The 17846-nt window shown below is 36.9% G+C and overlaps 3 protein-coding genes across 5 annotated transcripts; 2 read left to right on the top strand and 1 right to left on the bottom strand.

The window, feature by feature from the left end:
- Positions 1 to 788: 788 nt before the first annotated feature.
- On the top strand, positions 789 to 5478 carry LOC141845173 (uncharacterized). Of its 3 annotated transcripts, none has more exons than XR_012603227.1 (9): positions 789 to 994; positions 2601 to 2703; positions 3519 to 3598; positions 3678 to 3995; positions 4200 to 4276; positions 4362 to 4404; positions 4491 to 4559; positions 4907 to 5096; positions 5177 to 5229. XR_012603227.1 is itself a non-coding variant. In XM_074733229.1 (9 exons), the coding sequence occupies exons 1-9, from the start codon at positions 941 to 943 to the stop codon at positions 5298 to 5300; spliced, it is 783 nt and encodes a 260-aa protein (XP_074589330.1). In that variant the 5' UTR covers positions 789 to 940; the 3' UTR covers positions 5301 to 5478. The 3 variants fall into 3 exon arrangements, 2 of the variants coding, with proteins under 2 accessions (XP_074589330.1, XP_074589329.1); XM_074733229.1 differs by lacking the exon at positions 4907 to 5096 and having other exon boundaries at positions 3678 to 3854; positions 3924 to 3995; positions 5193 to 5478; XM_074733228.1 differs by lacking the exon at positions 4907 to 5096 and having other exon boundaries at positions 5193 to 5478.
- On the top strand, positions 5474 to 11679 carry LOC141845172 (IAA-alanine resistance protein 1). Its single transcript, XM_074733227.1, has 11 exons — positions 5474 to 6030; positions 6131 to 6214; positions 6307 to 6356; positions 7294 to 7345; positions 7930 to 8019; positions 8807 to 9057; positions 9435 to 9581; positions 9698 to 9805; positions 11013 to 11114; positions 11194 to 11238; positions 11331 to 11679. The coding sequence occupies exons 1-11, from the start codon at positions 5670 to 5672 to the stop codon at positions 11481 to 11483; spliced, it is 1443 nt and encodes a 480-aa protein (XP_074589328.1). The 5' UTR covers positions 5474 to 5669; the 3' UTR covers positions 11484 to 11679.
- A 1250-nt stretch (positions 11680 to 12929) lies between these two features.
- Positions 12930 to 16622, bottom strand: LOC141844764 (protein trichome birefringence-like 1). Its single transcript, XM_074732760.1, has 5 exons — positions 15387 to 16622; positions 15114 to 15306; positions 14841 to 15034; positions 13649 to 13807; positions 12930 to 13565 (listed from the first exon to the last, which is right to left on the bottom strand). The coding sequence occupies exons 1-5, from the start codon at positions 16580 to 16582 to the stop codon at positions 13217 to 13219; spliced, it is 2091 nt and encodes a 696-aa protein (XP_074588861.1). The 5' UTR covers positions 16583 to 16622; the 3' UTR covers positions 12930 to 13216.
- Positions 16623 to 17846: the final 1224 nt, after the last annotated feature.

Genomic DNA, 17846 nt, shown 5'->3' with positions numbered 1-17846 from the left:
AATCCGGCAAAATGGGATCATTCAGAGCAGGGTCAATGATAATAAGATGAAATAGTTGTTGGATGGTTAGGGCATCCTGTCTTTAGAGATAAAGAAGGGCACGAACTTTTTATATATTGTATGCCTATTTTTTTTATATATATATTTCTCATGGCTTTGGTGGATGAACATGAAATTGTGAGAGTCAATCTTTCTTTTAGAAGAGCAAAATCAAAGTATAGTATTGAATAATTAGGTCTAATTGTTGAATTCTCAATTATAGTGACCCTGTGACTATTAAAAAAAAAAATGCTAGAAGTGCCTAATTAGGTTAAAGTTTTTGAAGGTGGATGAATTTCTTAAATAACAAGGATTTAATTCTCCGTAGCACAACACAAATAAATACTGATAGAAATACTTGGATACCTAGGCTTTTATTTACATTTAGGTACGGTCGTGGATCATAGGGCTTAATTTTTTATAATAAAAAATTCAGATAAATAAATATAAAAAATCAAAAAATATTTTTATTATTGCTAATATTTTTAAATTATTATTAGTATTATATATTTTCTTAACTTTTTATATTTTCAGGTGTTCAGGGTTTACAAAACCACGGCCCGGATCGGTGCCAAACCGGTCCTGCCCAAACCAATCCGCAGAGCAGGCCGGGCCCGGCCCGAGTCGGCGGCCTTGCCGAGCTATGCCGGTCGGTTCGGGCCCGCGACCGGATTTTCACGGCGAATCTTCCTTTTTCTCGCTTGTCGCCGAATCACACCAGATTCGGTAAATATTTGCTGCGGCGGCGGTAGGTCGGTCGCCTCCTCTCCCTTGCATCTTCCGCAGTGGTGCCACTGCTCTCCCATTCCTTTGCCTGCTGCGGCGAATCGTCGAAGGGGAAAACGCTCTCCATGGAGGAGGAATAAGTGTATTTCTGTTTCGTCTTCGGCGGGGTGAATCCATGGACACGAAGCGACTCCCAAGTGGCAAAGAGAAGAAGCTCAAAAGAAAGGAGGTATTTTTCTTTTTTTTTTCGTCTCGTTTTGTGGTTGATCTTGGTGTCGTCGAGGTTCCTATGTTCTATTTCATGTGAAAGTTTTTTTTTTTTTTTTTTTTTTTTTTTGGATTGAGGTTGTATATGTCTCTATGGCTTCTGAGCAAATGAGATGAGAAGCGAATGAGTGGTTTGTAGCTTTGCCCTCTTTCTTTCTTTCATCTTATGTTCGATTCGTTTCGTTAGTTTTGCCATTGTTTGGGGGGAAATGGTTTTGTGGTAGTGATGGATATTTATTCGCCAAGTTTAGCTACCACCCAAAGACGTCTTTTAGTGTGTCTCATTTTTAAAGGTCTGTCGAGTAGTTAATGTTGATACTCACTGTTGCAAAACACTGTGATGAAGATGACAAGAGTTAGGAAGTACTACAAATGAAATGATCGATGCACACTTACCTTCTGAAAGTTATGCTATTGATATTCATGCATACATCAACCAAGATCATAGGGATTTAGGTTAAGGATAGATTCATGCTGAGGATCCAGTTTCTTAAATTGTGAGAAAATGTATGCAAAAGGTGGGGTTTTAAAGAGAGATGACATAAACAACACATCATAAAGCTTCTTATTATATGAAAAAAGAAAGATGGCCTTGCAAATGAATATAAACGTTTAGTTAAGTTTCTCCTGATGTATTCCTCATCATCATCGTCCTCAATGTGTTAGTTCAAACTATTTTAGGTTAATTGTATGGATTTTAGCTACCCATTGACAATAGCTGTTGTGGGTAAAGTTACAACATAGTCCTCTAGCTACAACAATCTAGCTTTGGCCTTGATTGGGAACAACACTGAAGGAGTAAGTTGGATGGAGTTTAGTCAAATTGTAGCTATGTTGAGTTTGAGCTTGCTTGAACTGAATTCCATTTGGTCATGGATTGTGAGATGGCAATGTGTTAGCTTCAACTTCCCTGAATTGCAAGTGGTTCAGGTTTGTGCAGATGATGTTGTAGTGGAGCTTTGGGTTGAAGAAGTTTTGAGGGTTTAGAGGTTGAAGTGGGGAAAAAGTCAGTGAAATGTTGTATGAGTTTGAGAAAACTCAGTTGTCTAATGTGCAGTCCTTGACCCTCCTAATGGTCGGAAATCTTGTCCTCTCATTAGGTCCTAGAGTGCGAGCCCAATGACACTTTGCCATTTGTTGCATAATCATTAGAGAATCAAGCTATTCCATGTTGCAACATTTCCCTTCTTCTTGGTCACACGTTTGCTCCGGATTGGTCCAGCCCCACACTCCCAAATCATGCTCTGTTCTTACTAGTTGAGCCCAATTCCATACATGTGTTGCCCGACCAACGGAGTACTGGGTCAGTAGGTAAGTTTACCTACAATATTAGTAATATTCAAGATTTCTAGATAGCTAATTTTTTTCTTTTGTTTTTATTTACTACTTACTGAGAATTTCTCAAAGGATCATCCATCCTAGTGCTATCCTTATCCAACCATGCTTAATTTAGAAGTTTTGTGGTATCCAACACATTAGTAGTATGCTCACATTTTTTTGTGTGCCAATTATGAGTCTTGTATTATAAGCATCATTATCTTGTCGATCACAATACTGTGTTTCTTTAGGTACTTGAGAAGAAGAAAACAATTGATGAAATAATAAAGAAGGCATCATCTGTGAAGGACCATCTCGTTTCCTTCCCACCATTCTGTCACTATGAAAGAAATGGTAAACAAGATCTGAGATTCTCAAAATCCAAAAATGAAAAACTAGACATATAGATTTAATTGCCTAGAAGTTTCTTTTATATTGTACAAGCCTTATTATCTGTTAAAAAAACTTGTTTTACTATCAAGGACAACTGCTGCATTTCTTTTTTGATGCCATATCTTTGCTTTTCAGGGCACAGTAGAGATGTATTTATTCCGGTCACCCACCAATGTAGATATTGTGTCGACACAAGTGAACATCGACAATGGCAAAGAATGATGCTAAACTTGGAGAAATCGAGATGTTTCCATATTGTTTTCAAACACTTGTTCTAGTTTCATTTGTGCTTTCCAAGTCCCATTCACAGTGATGCAATTGACTAAGATATAATTATAGATATATAAAGAAACCAATTCCAATATTAGATGTCTTGGGAGCATTTTTTTAATAGTCTTGGAAGTTATAAGAACTAACATGCAACAGGGACCAGTGCTCCTATCCTACCATCATGCCAAAGATCAAAACTCTTTTATGGAACAATAGTTTAAACGTTGCATTGAAGTCACTATCTGTATCAACTTAGTGGTAGAATCTCAGAGACAGTTGTTTATAAAAGATCATCCAGATTCATTACCATTGTCTCTATGAAACCAATGGTGAGTGGGCAACCAAAATTCTCAATCTAAAAATAAACATACAAACTCAATTGATGATAACTTTCTTTTCTTATTGCCCTATGTTTGAGAGCCTTGTTGTCTATTACAAAAACCTTGTTCTGTTATTGAGGCCAAGGAAACATGTATATCATCTCGGTCATGTTAACTAATGATCAGGACTTTCAGTCTACTTGGAATCGGGTCACGGAGACCAACTCACCTCGCCTATAAAAAAGTATATTCAAAATCTTCTTAAGGTAACAGTAGCAATTGGTTTTTACTCTTGTTTCTTAAATACTTGAAGTACTTGCATGTCATCTAAATCAAATTATACAGATCAATATGGAAGGTCCATACGGTTCAGAGTGGCCGGCCGAAGAGAAAGTGAAGCGTAGAGAAATGGTTTCTCCTGATGCACGCTACATATTTGTTCGAAAGACAACAAATCAAACTCCTGTGTCTGAAAGTGAAGAAACAAACTGTGCTGGTCCGACAAGTGATCAAAATGCACTGGTCGGTTTTGTACATTACCGCTTTATTGTCGAGGAAGATGTTCCTGTGGTTTATGTGTATGAACTACAGCTGGAGGCCTGCGCTCAGCGGAAGGGATTAGGGAAGTTTCTGATGCAACTGATTGAACTTATTGCACGCAAGGTAAGATCAATATTTGTTTTAACAGAATGGTATATATACTTATTGCAACTTGTTATGGTAGTGATGACCGCCATTGTTGGTTGGGGCACCTCATCTATTTAGTTATTTTGGAAAGAATTTTCATAATCATTGTGACCATCCTTGAGTCTTACTCATCTTAAAGTAGATGACTGGATTTAAATGTAGCATTTGGAAAATTTGTAGAATCGCATGGGAGCGGTGATGCTGACAGTACAAAAAGCGAACATCTTGGCAATGAGCTTCTACACCGGCAAGCTGCGGTAACTTGTTATCTCGACATCAATGGCCAGTGCACATCATAAATATCAATATTCTTTCTCTTTATATGATAAAATTTCCTTTCAGATACACAATCTCAGCCATCTCCCCGTCACAGATAGATCCTCTGGTATACAATTTAGCGTTATACTCGCAAACTTTACTCATTTTTCTTATCCCAAAAACTAACCATTCATGACTTTCCTTCCAAAACAGATCGGAGCGGAGAAAAGCTATGAGATTTTCTGCAAGACATTTGATTCCGAAGCAAAAGAAAAAATGGAGGTATGATCTATTCTCTGAACGATTGACTTTTGCATTCATCTTGTTGATCTACATTGTGAAGTTCATTAGAAAAGCTGAAATTCTTGATGCATAGGCATGCCAGTAACTTTCAACATTGGTATCCTTGATTGTGTCTGAGGATTGAAACTATTAAATGTTAGTTTGCTGGTTGAGCTTTGATCTCTTCACTTTGGTTTCCTGTTTGAATGGATTGAAACTCTAGTATACAATTTATTTGACACTTGGATCATAGTTAAACTTATGAGGCTCGATATGCTATTTAAGTCCAACAGCTTCCCATTCAAATGGATCGAAACATGTATCTTGACTCATGCAAATCTATGCAGGGAAAGCCACAACAGCATGGTGGATGATGGAATCCACAAGAACATTTGCTCACCTCACAGTTTCCTCAATTATTAGGCTAAATCATCCAACAAAAGATTTCATTGTTATTTTTCTGATTGCAAAATTATTTTTGCATTCATACAATGGAAGTGTTGAGTTCTTCATCACTAGCTCATTGTTGCTAAAGAGGTATTTTAAATTAAAATAAGGTTTTCTGTTTTTAAAACATTATATTTAATTTAAAATTTGAAAATTCATGCTGATGCCAGCAATCCCACGTGTTAGGCGTGCACGCACATTTCAAGCAAATCCATTGCACTCCGGTTTGTACCAGATCCCTGCGGCGATGGAATCCGGTGCGGCTTCGCACTTTATCTGCTCACCCTACGGTGAGCCGGTGAGCGCAACGACACCGAATCTCCTCCCTATCTCCGCCTCCATCTCCGACGAACCGACCCTTTTCTTTCGACTCTTGCAAAATTAATTTTCTTTTTTTTTCGAAAAAAAAAGAAAATTCGTGATGCTTTCAATCGTGCGACTTCTTGTTTAGTTAATTACAAAAAATAAAATAAAATCGAAATCTAATCGTTGGTTTTTGATTTTCGTGCAATTTAAATAGAAATTAATAAGTGCGATGGATGTGGTCACCTTCGGCGTCGTCGTGGCCATCGTCCTCCTTTTCTTCGTTCTCGTCTTCTGCATCACCATCGAGGGCACTTGCCGCTCCTCCTCATCCGCCGTCTGAGTAAAACCCTAAATCTCATGCCTTTATTTGCCTCTCGGCGATTCTGCCGTTTCTCCCTTCTCCTGCTGCTCCTCCTCTTCCTCGCCGCTTCCCCTCTCGGTTGTTCCTCGTCCTGCCCCTTCTCCTCTGACGTCGATGGTCATCACCACGACCATGACCATGATCACGGGCATCATCACGACCATGGTTTCCATGGCGAGATCCGGCGGCGGAAGCTGCCGGAAGAGCTGGCTGAGGAGGAGGATCTGATGATGCTAGAAGAAGTGGATCATGATCATCATCATCACCGCCACCATCACCACCATCACCACCACCATCACCAGCAGCATCACCATCATGATTATCTTGGAGACCAGCACCTGGAGCTGTCGCCGATAGGTGAGTTGGCCTCGTTCGTTCGGTTCGGATTTTGGTGAATTGAGATGGCTTTTTTTTTTTTTTAATCTGAAAGATTCGTCGTTTCGTGATTGGGGAGAAGGTGTTTGGGTGCGGGCGATGGGGTGCTCGCTGCTGGTGAGCTTGGCGTCGCTGATCTGCCTCATTCTTTTGCCGGTGATCTTCTGTGAGTGGATTGATTTTCTTGCCCCCTTAAACTCTGCTGTTCTTACTACTGTTTTTGTGCTCGAAAATTTCACATTGTCATTTCTCTTGCAGTGAAGGGGAAGCCTTCTAAGGCTGTGGTGGATTCCTTAGCTATTTTTGGGGTAATTCAGTTATTAAATTTCTAAAATTTTATCTGGTCTATCACCTCGTGGAAAATTTTCATCTTTGCACATGACTGCCGATCCTTGAGTGTGCTCTTAAATTTGCAGAAAGAGTCAATTGATTGTCATGTAATTGTGTAAACGTGAAAGACAAGTACTTATGGCGCAAGAAAATTTTCATGTGATTGAATAAATTATAATTTTGTTCATTCCAGATCAATTAATGCAGAATGCCAACCTTTTTTGTCCAAATCTCATTGATATCATTGTTTTATTAGCCATAAACCAACATAAGAGTCGAGACTGGAAATGTCTGTAGATGTTCATTTCTACCAAAATTTACTCTTTTGAGATCCTCAGGTATACTGTGTTTTAACAAGTTGGGAAGTATATTCTTCTAGTTGTTAGGCTACCACAGCTAAATCAGTCAGGTTCGTCTGAGTTTGTTCGATTTTGTTGCCATATGGAAGAATTCAACCAAAACTGCATTGTGGTTTGGATAATAATGATGTTATAGGGCTATTGGCTTTCAATAAACTGATACTGCCTATTATGCCTTTAGACTCCTCTGTAATGTCAGTGTTCTATCACTGGACAGCATCTGGAGATCATTGTGGACTAGCAAATACATTTGTGAGATGGTGTAGATATCAGCAACAACAACAACCAAGCTTTATGATCAAATGTCTTGCTAACGTCTTAATTCATCATCACATTTCTGTAAAGACACCAGTTTATTCTTATATTCATGCTGTACTCATTGTTACTTTGGAACTCTTTTTTCATTTTCTTTTTTTTTCCCCACATTTCATTGTCTCAAGTTTATGTACATAAATTGTAGTTTGTGAGAGTCCAAAACTTTTCTTGTTATTGGGAAGTTTAATGATGCTAGTGAGTGGTGATTTAATTGATTCTGTTTATCATGAAAACCTTGCAGGCTGGGGCTATGCTGGGGGATGCTTTTCTTCATCAGTTACCGCATGCATTTGGTACAATTACATAAGCATCAATGCTAATGTGCTTTTTGCTCTTTCTTTTCCTTCTTCAATACTACATGAAGCATATTATTTGGTGGCAATCACTATAGATATCTCAGACTGATAAGTGCCACCCAGTTTTAAACACTCAAGTTTTTGTCTAGACTTGTCAGGTAAAGATTGGTCATTGATCCCACTACTTCTAACTTCAATCAAGGACATTTATCTGTTCACATGCAATGTTTTACTTGATGCATGTTATAATACTTGGACTAGTCTGACTTTCTAATGTTCAAACAACTAAATTTAGCTAAGAGGAACTAGCTCCTAGATTATGATACAAAAAATATTTATACAATTAAGTATGCAAAATTGGTCTTTACCCAACTAAATTTAGCGAAGAGTAACTAGCTCCTAGATTATGATACAAAACATATTTATACAATTAAGCATGCAAAATTGGCCTTTACCCTTTAGCACATTTTCTACTTAGACAAACTTTCTCATGTTCAAACATTTTGTATAGATTTATGGGGATACTAAAAAGAACGTTTTTCTTATGATTACTAAACTTTATTTATCGGTTTTTCTTGCAGGGGGAAGTCACCTGCATGCCCATGAGCATGAGCATGGCCATTCTCATGCACATAGTTTGGAAGATCTTTCTATTGGACTGTCTATATTATGTGAGTATTTTCTACTTGTTGTCAAATGCTTATCCATTTCCAGTTCTACATGGTTTAGCAAAAAAAAAAAAAAAAACTTGTTCAAAGTGTAATCCACAACTTGAGTGTTTTTCCCTTGCTTCTCTTTGAGTGATGGATTCATTATCAACCTACAAAAACCACGAGACTTGTCGATAATCATGATTTTTTTTTTCTGTGCAACTTTTGAAGTTGTCCTTGATTTAGTTTTTGGTTTAAACTCAAGGATTAACTGGCATTGAGGATTGACCACTAAAGTCATCATTTTTGTCTTGAATTATTTTCTCAATTACTTCATATAGTATTTTCACAAGGTGCAAAAGGGGTTGATGTTTTCAAGCTTGATGTGAACATTAAATAATGGTAATGCTGGTTCCAAGAGCTTTGCTACTGTCTGACATTTTAGTTTTCCTGGGGCAGCTGTTACTTTTTCCATTCTCAATTCTGTCTATGTAACTCAGCCATATTTGATGTAGACTTGAATACCAATGGGGAAGGTGGAACATGAATAAGATGTAGTCCCTTTTGTTTGTAAAAAAACTCTTGGCAATAGTTTTGTTGTTACAGCGACAAAACTGATTGGATCTTTATTCACATAGTCAGTTCGGGCCTAGGCTCAATGCAATGCAGAACTCTCTCTCTCTTTCTCTGAGGAGGGATAGAGATTTGCTTTTGAAGACACTCTAATCTTTCTAGTTGGTCTCATTTACAGTTGGCAGTAATTTATTTGTATTTTACTCTTAATTGTTTGTTCGCATCTGCTCTGCAGTTGGCATTGTCCTGTTCTTTTTAGTTGAGAAGGTTGTGAGGTATGTTGAAGATAATTCTGAACAAGGTGACCATGATTTGATACATGGCCACCATCATCAGCATAAGCGTCATAACAAGTTAAAGGATGAAGATCATGAAGTGTTAAATGGGGACAATCAGGAGGGGAAAACAGAGCAAGAGTCATCATATAGTGAATCAGAAGACACTCCAGCAAAGGGCCATTCTGACCATGATAATCTTCTTCGTAAGGTATTCTATGTCAATCTCAATGGTTTTTTTTTTTTTGAGTTGGTTTTAAAATAACCAAATCTCTTAGTTTTTAGAAAGCTAAGGAATTTTGGCCACGTTACTACCAACTCCTAATAACTTGATCCCAATGAATGATGGACTATATATGATTCAGGAACCACAGCTTATGAGTTAATTATAAAATTTATTTGCCAATCATGCATATCTGTCCGTGTGCAAGTTTTACTACAATTTACTAATCTTGACAATTTTGGAAATCTAATGGATTAATTTCTTGTCAATTAGAATTTCCTCAAAAATCACTTGTTGAAAACAAGATGTTGCATGATAATTTTTTCGTCAAAAAATTTTGATTTCTGTGTATATTCATTTTACAGCGCGTTAATACTAGCAGTGGCACCACTGTTGATGGCAAAAACTTGAAAGCTAGAAATAGTTCTGCAAGTCAGCAAGCCTGCACCAGTGTGACAGCTTCTCAATCAAGTTTGGTTTTTGGATACCTGAATCTTTTCTCTGATGGTGTAGTAAGTTTGTTATAATTCAATTTTACCCCTTAATTTAAAGTGATTCATGGATGTTGAGTGACAGAAGTTTCAAATTATTTCTAGCTGCGCTCATACAGAATATGTAAATCTTGCAGCACAATTTTACAGATGGTATGGCCTTAGGAAGTGCATTCTTGTTGCACGGTTCAGTCGGTGGGTGGTCTAGAACACTATTCTTGCTTGCTCATGAGCTTCCTCAAGAGGTGCTTTTCTATCTTCATATATACCCTTTTAGTAAATTCTCCCAACGACCTGGTACCAAATATCTAATCTGACTCCAAGACAAACATGGACTCAGTTTTTTTTTCCTTTACTTTCATTTTTTTACAAAGACAAATAATCTGATGGGAAATACTATTTTTAGAGTTAATGTTAGTTCGTTCAGTTTTGTTTTGTTTTACTAATAGTTTTACATTGCCGTTGGGAATGAATTGTCTGTTAATATACTGAACAATATCTTTCATTCGTCTAATATACTGAGTAATAATACATTTACATAATTGCTTTTCTGTTAACTGTCATCATAATGCATGGATGTGGTCGAAGTGGTATATGATGATCATATTAATGTACCAACTTTGTTTCAAATATTGCCATCATCAAGCTGTTTTTGCTCTTACTATTTGTGGTCAGCTAACATGAATTTTATCCTTTCATCCAGCTCTATACTAGGCATTATCATTCTTAATATTGAAATTAATTAAATTAATTTTTCATATTTTCTTTGGTCTCCCTTTATCTCTTACACCTTTTGCACTACCAGTTTGGACTCTTACAACCATTAAAGCTATGGGTTATCTTTGAACATGTCCATATCATCTCCATGTATTTTCTACTAGAACTGCCTCATAAATATTAGATTATGGGATCCTTTCTATTAACTCCACGTATCAATAGGATTACTTTTGTTTTTGGTATATATGTACAGTGTACTTAATTTAGACTTAAGTTGATTTATTCTGTTGTCCATGCTTTTTATTATTAAACTCACTGTGCTCTCTTTTGACACTTTGCCTGAGTTGATTGTTCAATGTTTTCACTGCATTTGCACATGGTTCATTTACCTGGTCCAGGAAAAAAATCTGGTGAAAAAACTCGTTGAGGACACAACAATGGTTTTGAAAAAAAAAATCACAGATAAAATCACAGATGCTTTGTTGAGCTTAACTTAAAAGTGCTCTTTTCTTGGAGGCCCCATTTAACTTTTAGTTGGCTGGTTACTTGTGGGGACTATCCTTTCATCGACAACATGAGTCCATAATCAGCAGCTCCTTTTTCTATATTTTCCTTGTTTAATTATGCCGTGCAGATGTGATTTAGTAATTCACTTCTACACTTCATTGATAGTTCACCATTGGTCTCATTATCGATATCACACACCCTATTATCATCTCAGTTGTTTGTATTTAGGTGGGTGATTTCGGAATCTTGGTGAGATCAGGATTTTCAGTTCCTAAAGCACTATTTTTCAATTTTCTTTCGGCACTGGTAGCATTGGCTGGAACTGCACTGGTTAGTTCATCATCTTCCAAAATTCGACAAATACAATCAGTCACAAGTTTCTCCCCTAACTCTTTTCCCCTTTGGGCAGGCCTTGTTCTTAGGTAAAGATCCAGGGCAATCATCCTTGATCGAGGTAAAACTCTTCCATTAGCTGACTCCACGTTTACTTTTCGATACATTCGATAACATCACAAAGACGCAAAACCGTTCTTTTTTCATCTTCAGGGGTTCACGGCCGGCGGTTTCATTTACATAGCAGTCGCCGGCGTCCTCCCCCAGATGAACGATGCAAAGACAACATTTGGCAGCTCGGCAGTTCAGTTAACTTCCCTCGTAGTAGGAATGTCTGTCGCACTTTGCATCTCGCTCTTCGAGTAACTCCACATTTCCATCCTCTCAGCCTTCATTCAAACCATGATGCTCGGCTTTCTTTCAGAGAAGTCTTGGTAAGAGAATTGAAATGCTGAATTGTGTGAATTTCCAACTGTTCACTGATTTATTATTACTGTTATTATCTATGTTTGTAGCTCCATGTTTACAGTAAGAAAAATCTGGAACTTTGTTAGTTGAATCATCATTATGGCACTGACATGTGTATGCAAAAAATATCTTTAAAAAAAAGCATAATATAGTATAATCATTGAAAGTAGAGAAGAAGAAGAACGTGAAGATCTCTATAAAATTATAAATACTCTTTTTATAATTTTTTCACAAAGATTATCATTAAAATTTATGTGTGTGTATATATATATATATATATATATATATATATATATATATATATAAACCTAGTCCATAAAAAATTTATTTACAATTGCTTGATATTTAAAAATAAAATAAAATAAACAAATTTAATTCAGGTATTTAATTTTTACAATCTAATTAATAATTTAGAGGTGATCGATTCAGTCTTATGAATTTTTTTTATTGAATTTTGATGGATGATTTAGCGTTATAAATTTGTTAAACTTCTTTGATGGAATATGTAATGTGTGTTAGGTGGGATTTGAACATAATGAAATTCATAAATGATCTATCATCTATGGAAAAAAAATTGATTGATGAACTTGAAAATAACAATTGATGATTTTATTTTTTAAAATTTGACATTCAATTATACATAAAAAAATTGTATGTCTTTAAAACATAAAATTTATATTATTTAAAATAGCATTTGATGAAGGTGAGTAAAATATCAGTTAAATTGAAATAATTGATTCAATAAATTTATTAAAGAAATTTGATTTTTTTATAAAAAATAGTTATTTTAATTTATTATTTCAATTATAAATTTTAAAATTCTATTAAACCGATTAAATTGTGATGCATTATGATGAATCAACTATTTGTCCATAAATCAAATACGGTAAGCTCAGAATTCGATTGATGCAATCAACTATTCAAATAGCGATCAATTTAGTCAACCGATGATTCAATTTGTTCGATTTTAATAATAAATTTTGATCGATTTGATTTGCTTAAAAAAATATTCAATTTCAATTGTTTCAATTCGATCCATTTGATTTTAACTGAATGCTATCCCTAAGCACAAACGAAAGGTCAAAAAGGCTACAATTCCCTCTTTTCACCGTTTCAAACATACAACACCTCGCTTCCACCGTAGAAATGGATTTAGGATTTACGCAGATTTTAAAATCGAACAGGCTACATTTCCCTCTTTGTCACCGTTTCAATCTTCTCTGTCCCACAAAACCACGAATTCCCTCCGATTCCTCCCTCACATCCGTCAAAATAAACACCTCGCTTCCACTAAAGTAAACACGGCCTCAAGGACCTAAATTACTACTCCAATGCAGTGGGAAGAAAAGGAATCATACAGTGACAAGATTCTTAACTAAACTTAATAGATGATATACCTATCGTATTCTACAATCCTTTATCTTTTTTGCAGAAAAAAATAATAAAAATAAAAATAAAAATAAAACTTGATTTTCCTCTCACTTACAATAAAATAAATAACAGTTGATCTTAATTTCTTTTTTCTTGAGCTTAATTTTTCCTCTCTGTGATTGCAATTTTCACCCTTCATTGGTTGCTTATTCCCCTCATGATAAATATCGATGTACACTTTGTTGTTGAACTGTTCTTCTTCACAGAAGAAGCTGCTGCTGCTGCTGTTGTTTAAGAATTAGCTGTGCATAGAGTAGCTCATTCCAGTTATCAGGAACTCCAGGGAGGCACCAATGGCTGCAATCCTGAAATCTCTCAGGATCTCTTCTTTCCTCGTCCGTCAGGTTCTGTTTCCGGTAGATCGAAGGATGAGCATCCTTCCGGTAGTCGGTCATCCTCGTAATGTTCAGATACCCGATATGGGTTTTCATTCCCTTGATGACAGATTCCAACACAGTCATCTTGGATGGATAGGATGAGAGGTACTTCTCATTCTTGATGGGCTCTGTCTCCTTGTCGCATTGCCCGCCTGAATTCCATTGCCCACCCCTGAAAACAATCAATCAAACAGACTCCAATTTCGGTTAGCCGATAAGGAAACCAAGCATTCGATACCGAATCTTTTGAGGTACCTGAAATGGGAGGCAGAATAGCCCCTGAAGAACACTAGGGACTTTTTGGGATTCACATTTGCATCCACCCATTTTGCCCATGTGTTTAGAGCTTTGTGGAATGCTTCCACCACATTCAATTCACTGTAAATATGATCTCCTTCTTGGTAGTAGTCTTTCCTGTTTGTAGTTAGTTGTGTCATAATTCAGGATTACGATCTCGTATCGACATCGAACGACTCAAGAGAAAGCAATTACAATCAACGTAATGCAAGTTGTTCATACCAAACTAAATGTATACTAGTGCTGAAGCTGTTCCTTTTTATTGGAATTGTCAAAAGGATATCTCTTTTTAATTTATTATCAAAAGGACGTTCCATCCTGCAACAATACATTTTTATTTCCGAAACTATCCTTATTTTTGACACTATTGTAGCAGCTACAACATGAACACTTCAATTCTAATCAATACAAATAAGAAAAATGATATGCTACATGAAAAATGTAGCATGAAACTCAACATGACACACTCAACTGCATGGATGTGGGCCCCACTACATGAATGTGGGACCCACTGCATGGAGTGTGTCATGTTGAATTTCATACTATATTTTTCATGTAGTATATCATTGCTCTACAAATAAACTATGTTGTAACAATTATAGTTTATAATTGCTATAATATAGACACTTCATCTTTAATCAATACTGATCAATATTATGTTATAGCAACACTTCGACTGTGATCAACTCTAATAACACTGTGTTGTAGCAACTATATCATCTCTACTAGTCAACATTAGTTAACATAGATCAAATTCATATTATAACAGCTACAAATCATAATTGCTATAAGCTACAATATGGACACTTCATCTTTAGTCAATACTGGTCAATATTATGTTATAGCAGCACTTCGACTGTGATCAACACTAATAACACTGTGTTGTAGCAACTATATCATCTCTACTAGTCAACATTAGTTAACACAGATCAAATTCATGTTGTAACAGCTACGAATCATAATTGCTATAATATAGACAATTTATTCCTTATCAATATTGGTCAACATTGTGTTGTAATAGCTACGAGATCGTAGCTGTTATAAGTTTATAGCGGATATGATCTTATAGTTGCTACAATAGCGTAAAAAATAAGAATATAGTAGATATGAAAATGCTAAGGTAGATGATGATTCATCACAAATGGTTTACCCTTTTGCAGTCTTCTCATGAGTCCACCAATGCCCGGTGTTGAAGACGATAACATCGGCATCTTTGTACCTAGAAGATGATCTCTCGATAATGTCGAGCCGGAGAGTCTCCTTCTTCGTGCCATTGCTTACCGGCATCTCCCATTCTTGGACGAGAAACGGAGAGCGGAAGAACTCCACCGAGCAATTGAAATCCTGAAATGAACAAAAAGTATGGATGGCATCATGATCACTGAAACTGCATGAAGAAACAAGATGGAACATCTGAAAGAACCTTGAAGACAAATGAATAAGAGCCCTCTGTTCGGAATTCATGCCTTCCGGAGGCCTCGAAAACCTTGCTTCTGTCTTTAATGGAGTTCCTCAAGACACAAACCAAGGATTCCCACATGTTTCGGTTTAGCGAATCGCCGACGAACACCAGCCGCTTCCCTCTCAATCTCTCCAACATATCAGTGGCATTCAATCTGATCATGAACATGAACATCAATTCACAAGGAAATCAAAGACACCAAAGGCAAAATCAAGCATATCTCTCGTCCCTCACCTTGGGATGTTGCAGCCTGTAGGCTGCCATCGGAGTTTCTGATATGCTCGATCGGGTCTGCCATTGCGATAGCAGTCGAAAGGCTCGTCGATGTGCGGGCAGGAGCCCTCGGCGTAGAGAGGGTAGGAATCATCCTTCACCCACTGGCCTTGAAAAATATCACAACTTTTCATGGAACTGATCCAATCCGCCTGTTTTCCTTGCTCATCAAGCTTTGCCACTGAGGAAGCATTGTTCTGAGGATCAATGGTCGATTCCTTGCTACTTTTGGGAACTTGAGTTTCTTGCGAAGCTTCTTCGTTTGCGGCTTGATTCTTCTTGATTGGCGGCGAATTCCCATTTTTGGCAGAAGCAGCTGCTGCTGTAGCAGTCTGATTTTTCGGTGTTGCGGCTGATGAATCTTTCTTCGATGTGTCCGTAGCCCTAGTCGCGTTTTCCGATTGGGAGTCACTGATTTTTGTCGGAAGAACTCCAGATGCGGTCTGGTTTTTGGATTGCGATCCACTTGCTGTTTGATTCTTGGTTGCCGGGGCTGTGGCTGCAAGATCCTTCTTCTTGGGATCTCCATTGGTCGTCTTGTTCTTGGTAATATCGCTTCCCTGCAACTCAATTCCAGTAGAAGTGTGGTTGTTGGACGCCAAGATCCCTCCTTTCTCGGCCGCGCCTCCGCCCGCCGTCGTCTCGTTCTTCTTCGCCGAGACCCCGCTTCTTTGGTCCCTCGCTCCGCCGCCGGAGCTAGTCGAATTACCCTCTAATCCGCCGCTATCTTCTTTGACGCCCTCCGCCGCCGTCTCGTTCTTCTTCGCCAAGACGCCACTTTTTTGGTCCCCCGCTCCGCCGCCGTTTCTGGTCAAATTACTCTCCGAGGCGCCGCCTCCCTGCGACCCACCGCCGTCAGCCCCCGAGAGAGGCGCCGGATTTCGCGGAGAAGAGGAATTAGGGAAGATGTAGGACACAATCGAAGAGATTTGCGATCGGTAGGGGGCGGTGGATGCGGAAGCGGAGCTGAAGATGTCGTTGAACCAAGGCGAGCCCTTCTCGGCGGGACAAAAGGCCAAATAGGCAGTAAAGGCGGCGAAGGCGACGGCGAAGCCATAGAGGAAGACCTTCGTCCTCCGAGCCCTCAGAAGAGAGAAGAGCGCTCGCAGATCGAAAATGATGGACGAGCCCTGAGCAAGCTTCGAGGACTCGTTCATGGCGGACGAGAAGGAGAAGCCAGCGAAGAAGAAATCCAAGAAAAATGCGGTTTTTAATAGAGAGAAGAAAGAGAAGAGAGAAGAGAGAGAGAGTGTGAAAGCGAGTGAAAAGATTGGCTCCAGATCTCAATCGCATACAAAAATTTAATGAATTTTATTAAATAAAATAATAATAATAATAATCATAGAGTAGGGATTAATTATGAATTGTTTGCCTGTTTTCTTGGGTTTGTTTAGAAGAATAATATTTGTCCTTCTATTTTATTTGAGATTTTTTTAAAAAAATTTTATCTCTGAAATATACTTTTTTTTAAAAAAAATCAAAATAATGATATAGAATCATCAAAATTATTAACCATTCTACTCTTTAACTATTCTTAATAGAATAATATTATAATATATTTTATTTTATTTTGTATATTTTTGTGGTTATAAAAAAGAAATGATAAAGATTTTAAAACTCTAAATATATTTTAGTAATTTAAAAAAAAACTCTAACGTGTCTTTAGGTGGGAGTGTCAATTTTTATGATTAGATGAGTTCGATCGGATTTAAATAAAAATATTATTAAAAAATTTTAAATCAATCTCAAATTTTAAATTCGAACTTGTATAATCTACCTAACCCGTCTAATTTGAAATTTTTAAAAATATTTTCTTCAATAATTTTTTTACTTTTTAAATATTTTATTATTATCATACTAATATTATATAAAGCATCTTATTTAACTTTTAAAAAATTCTTTAAATTCTAAATCTAGATCAATTTAGATCGATCAATCCAAATTTAAATCAATCTAAAATTTTCAATCCTAACCCAATCTAAATTCGAAAAATCTCAATCATAATTTAATTTTTTTCGAATTGGGTATGGTCAAGTCAATTTTTGACACCCTCATCGTTAGGGGGCACCATTCGATATGTCTCTCTTATCTAACTAACGAATTTTGATGGACAATGAAATATCACCTAAATAATGTGTAAGTACATGAATGTCCATTAATCTTGTAGGGTTTAGACCTTCATTTATAATGAAGTAGGTCCCACTTAGTGGTCAATTGATTGGCTATTGTCGGTGTGAAGCCTCCTTTCCTAACTTAGTGGCTGTTGTCGGCCTTTCTCCATTAATCTAACTTAGTGGCCTAAAGAACTCGAACAAAATTACCAATTTACCCTTTTAAAATGATATTATAAAGACCGTCACAAATTAAATTTAGAAAATTTAAAAATGCCTCTAATGTTTTTGAAATTCATGTCATTTTACT

The sequence above is a fragment of the Curcuma longa genome, chromosome 14 (assembly GCF_044706935.1).
Source record: "Curcuma longa cultivar G26 ecotype Majalengka, Jawa Barat chromosome 14, ITB_CL_G26_1.1, whole genome shotgun sequence".
NCBI classification, from domain to species: Eukaryota; Viridiplantae; Streptophyta; class Magnoliopsida; order Zingiberales; family Zingiberaceae; genus Curcuma; species Curcuma longa.
The sequence above is the reverse complement of the archived record's forward strand: the minus strand, read 5'-3'. Positions and strand labels throughout refer to the sequence as shown.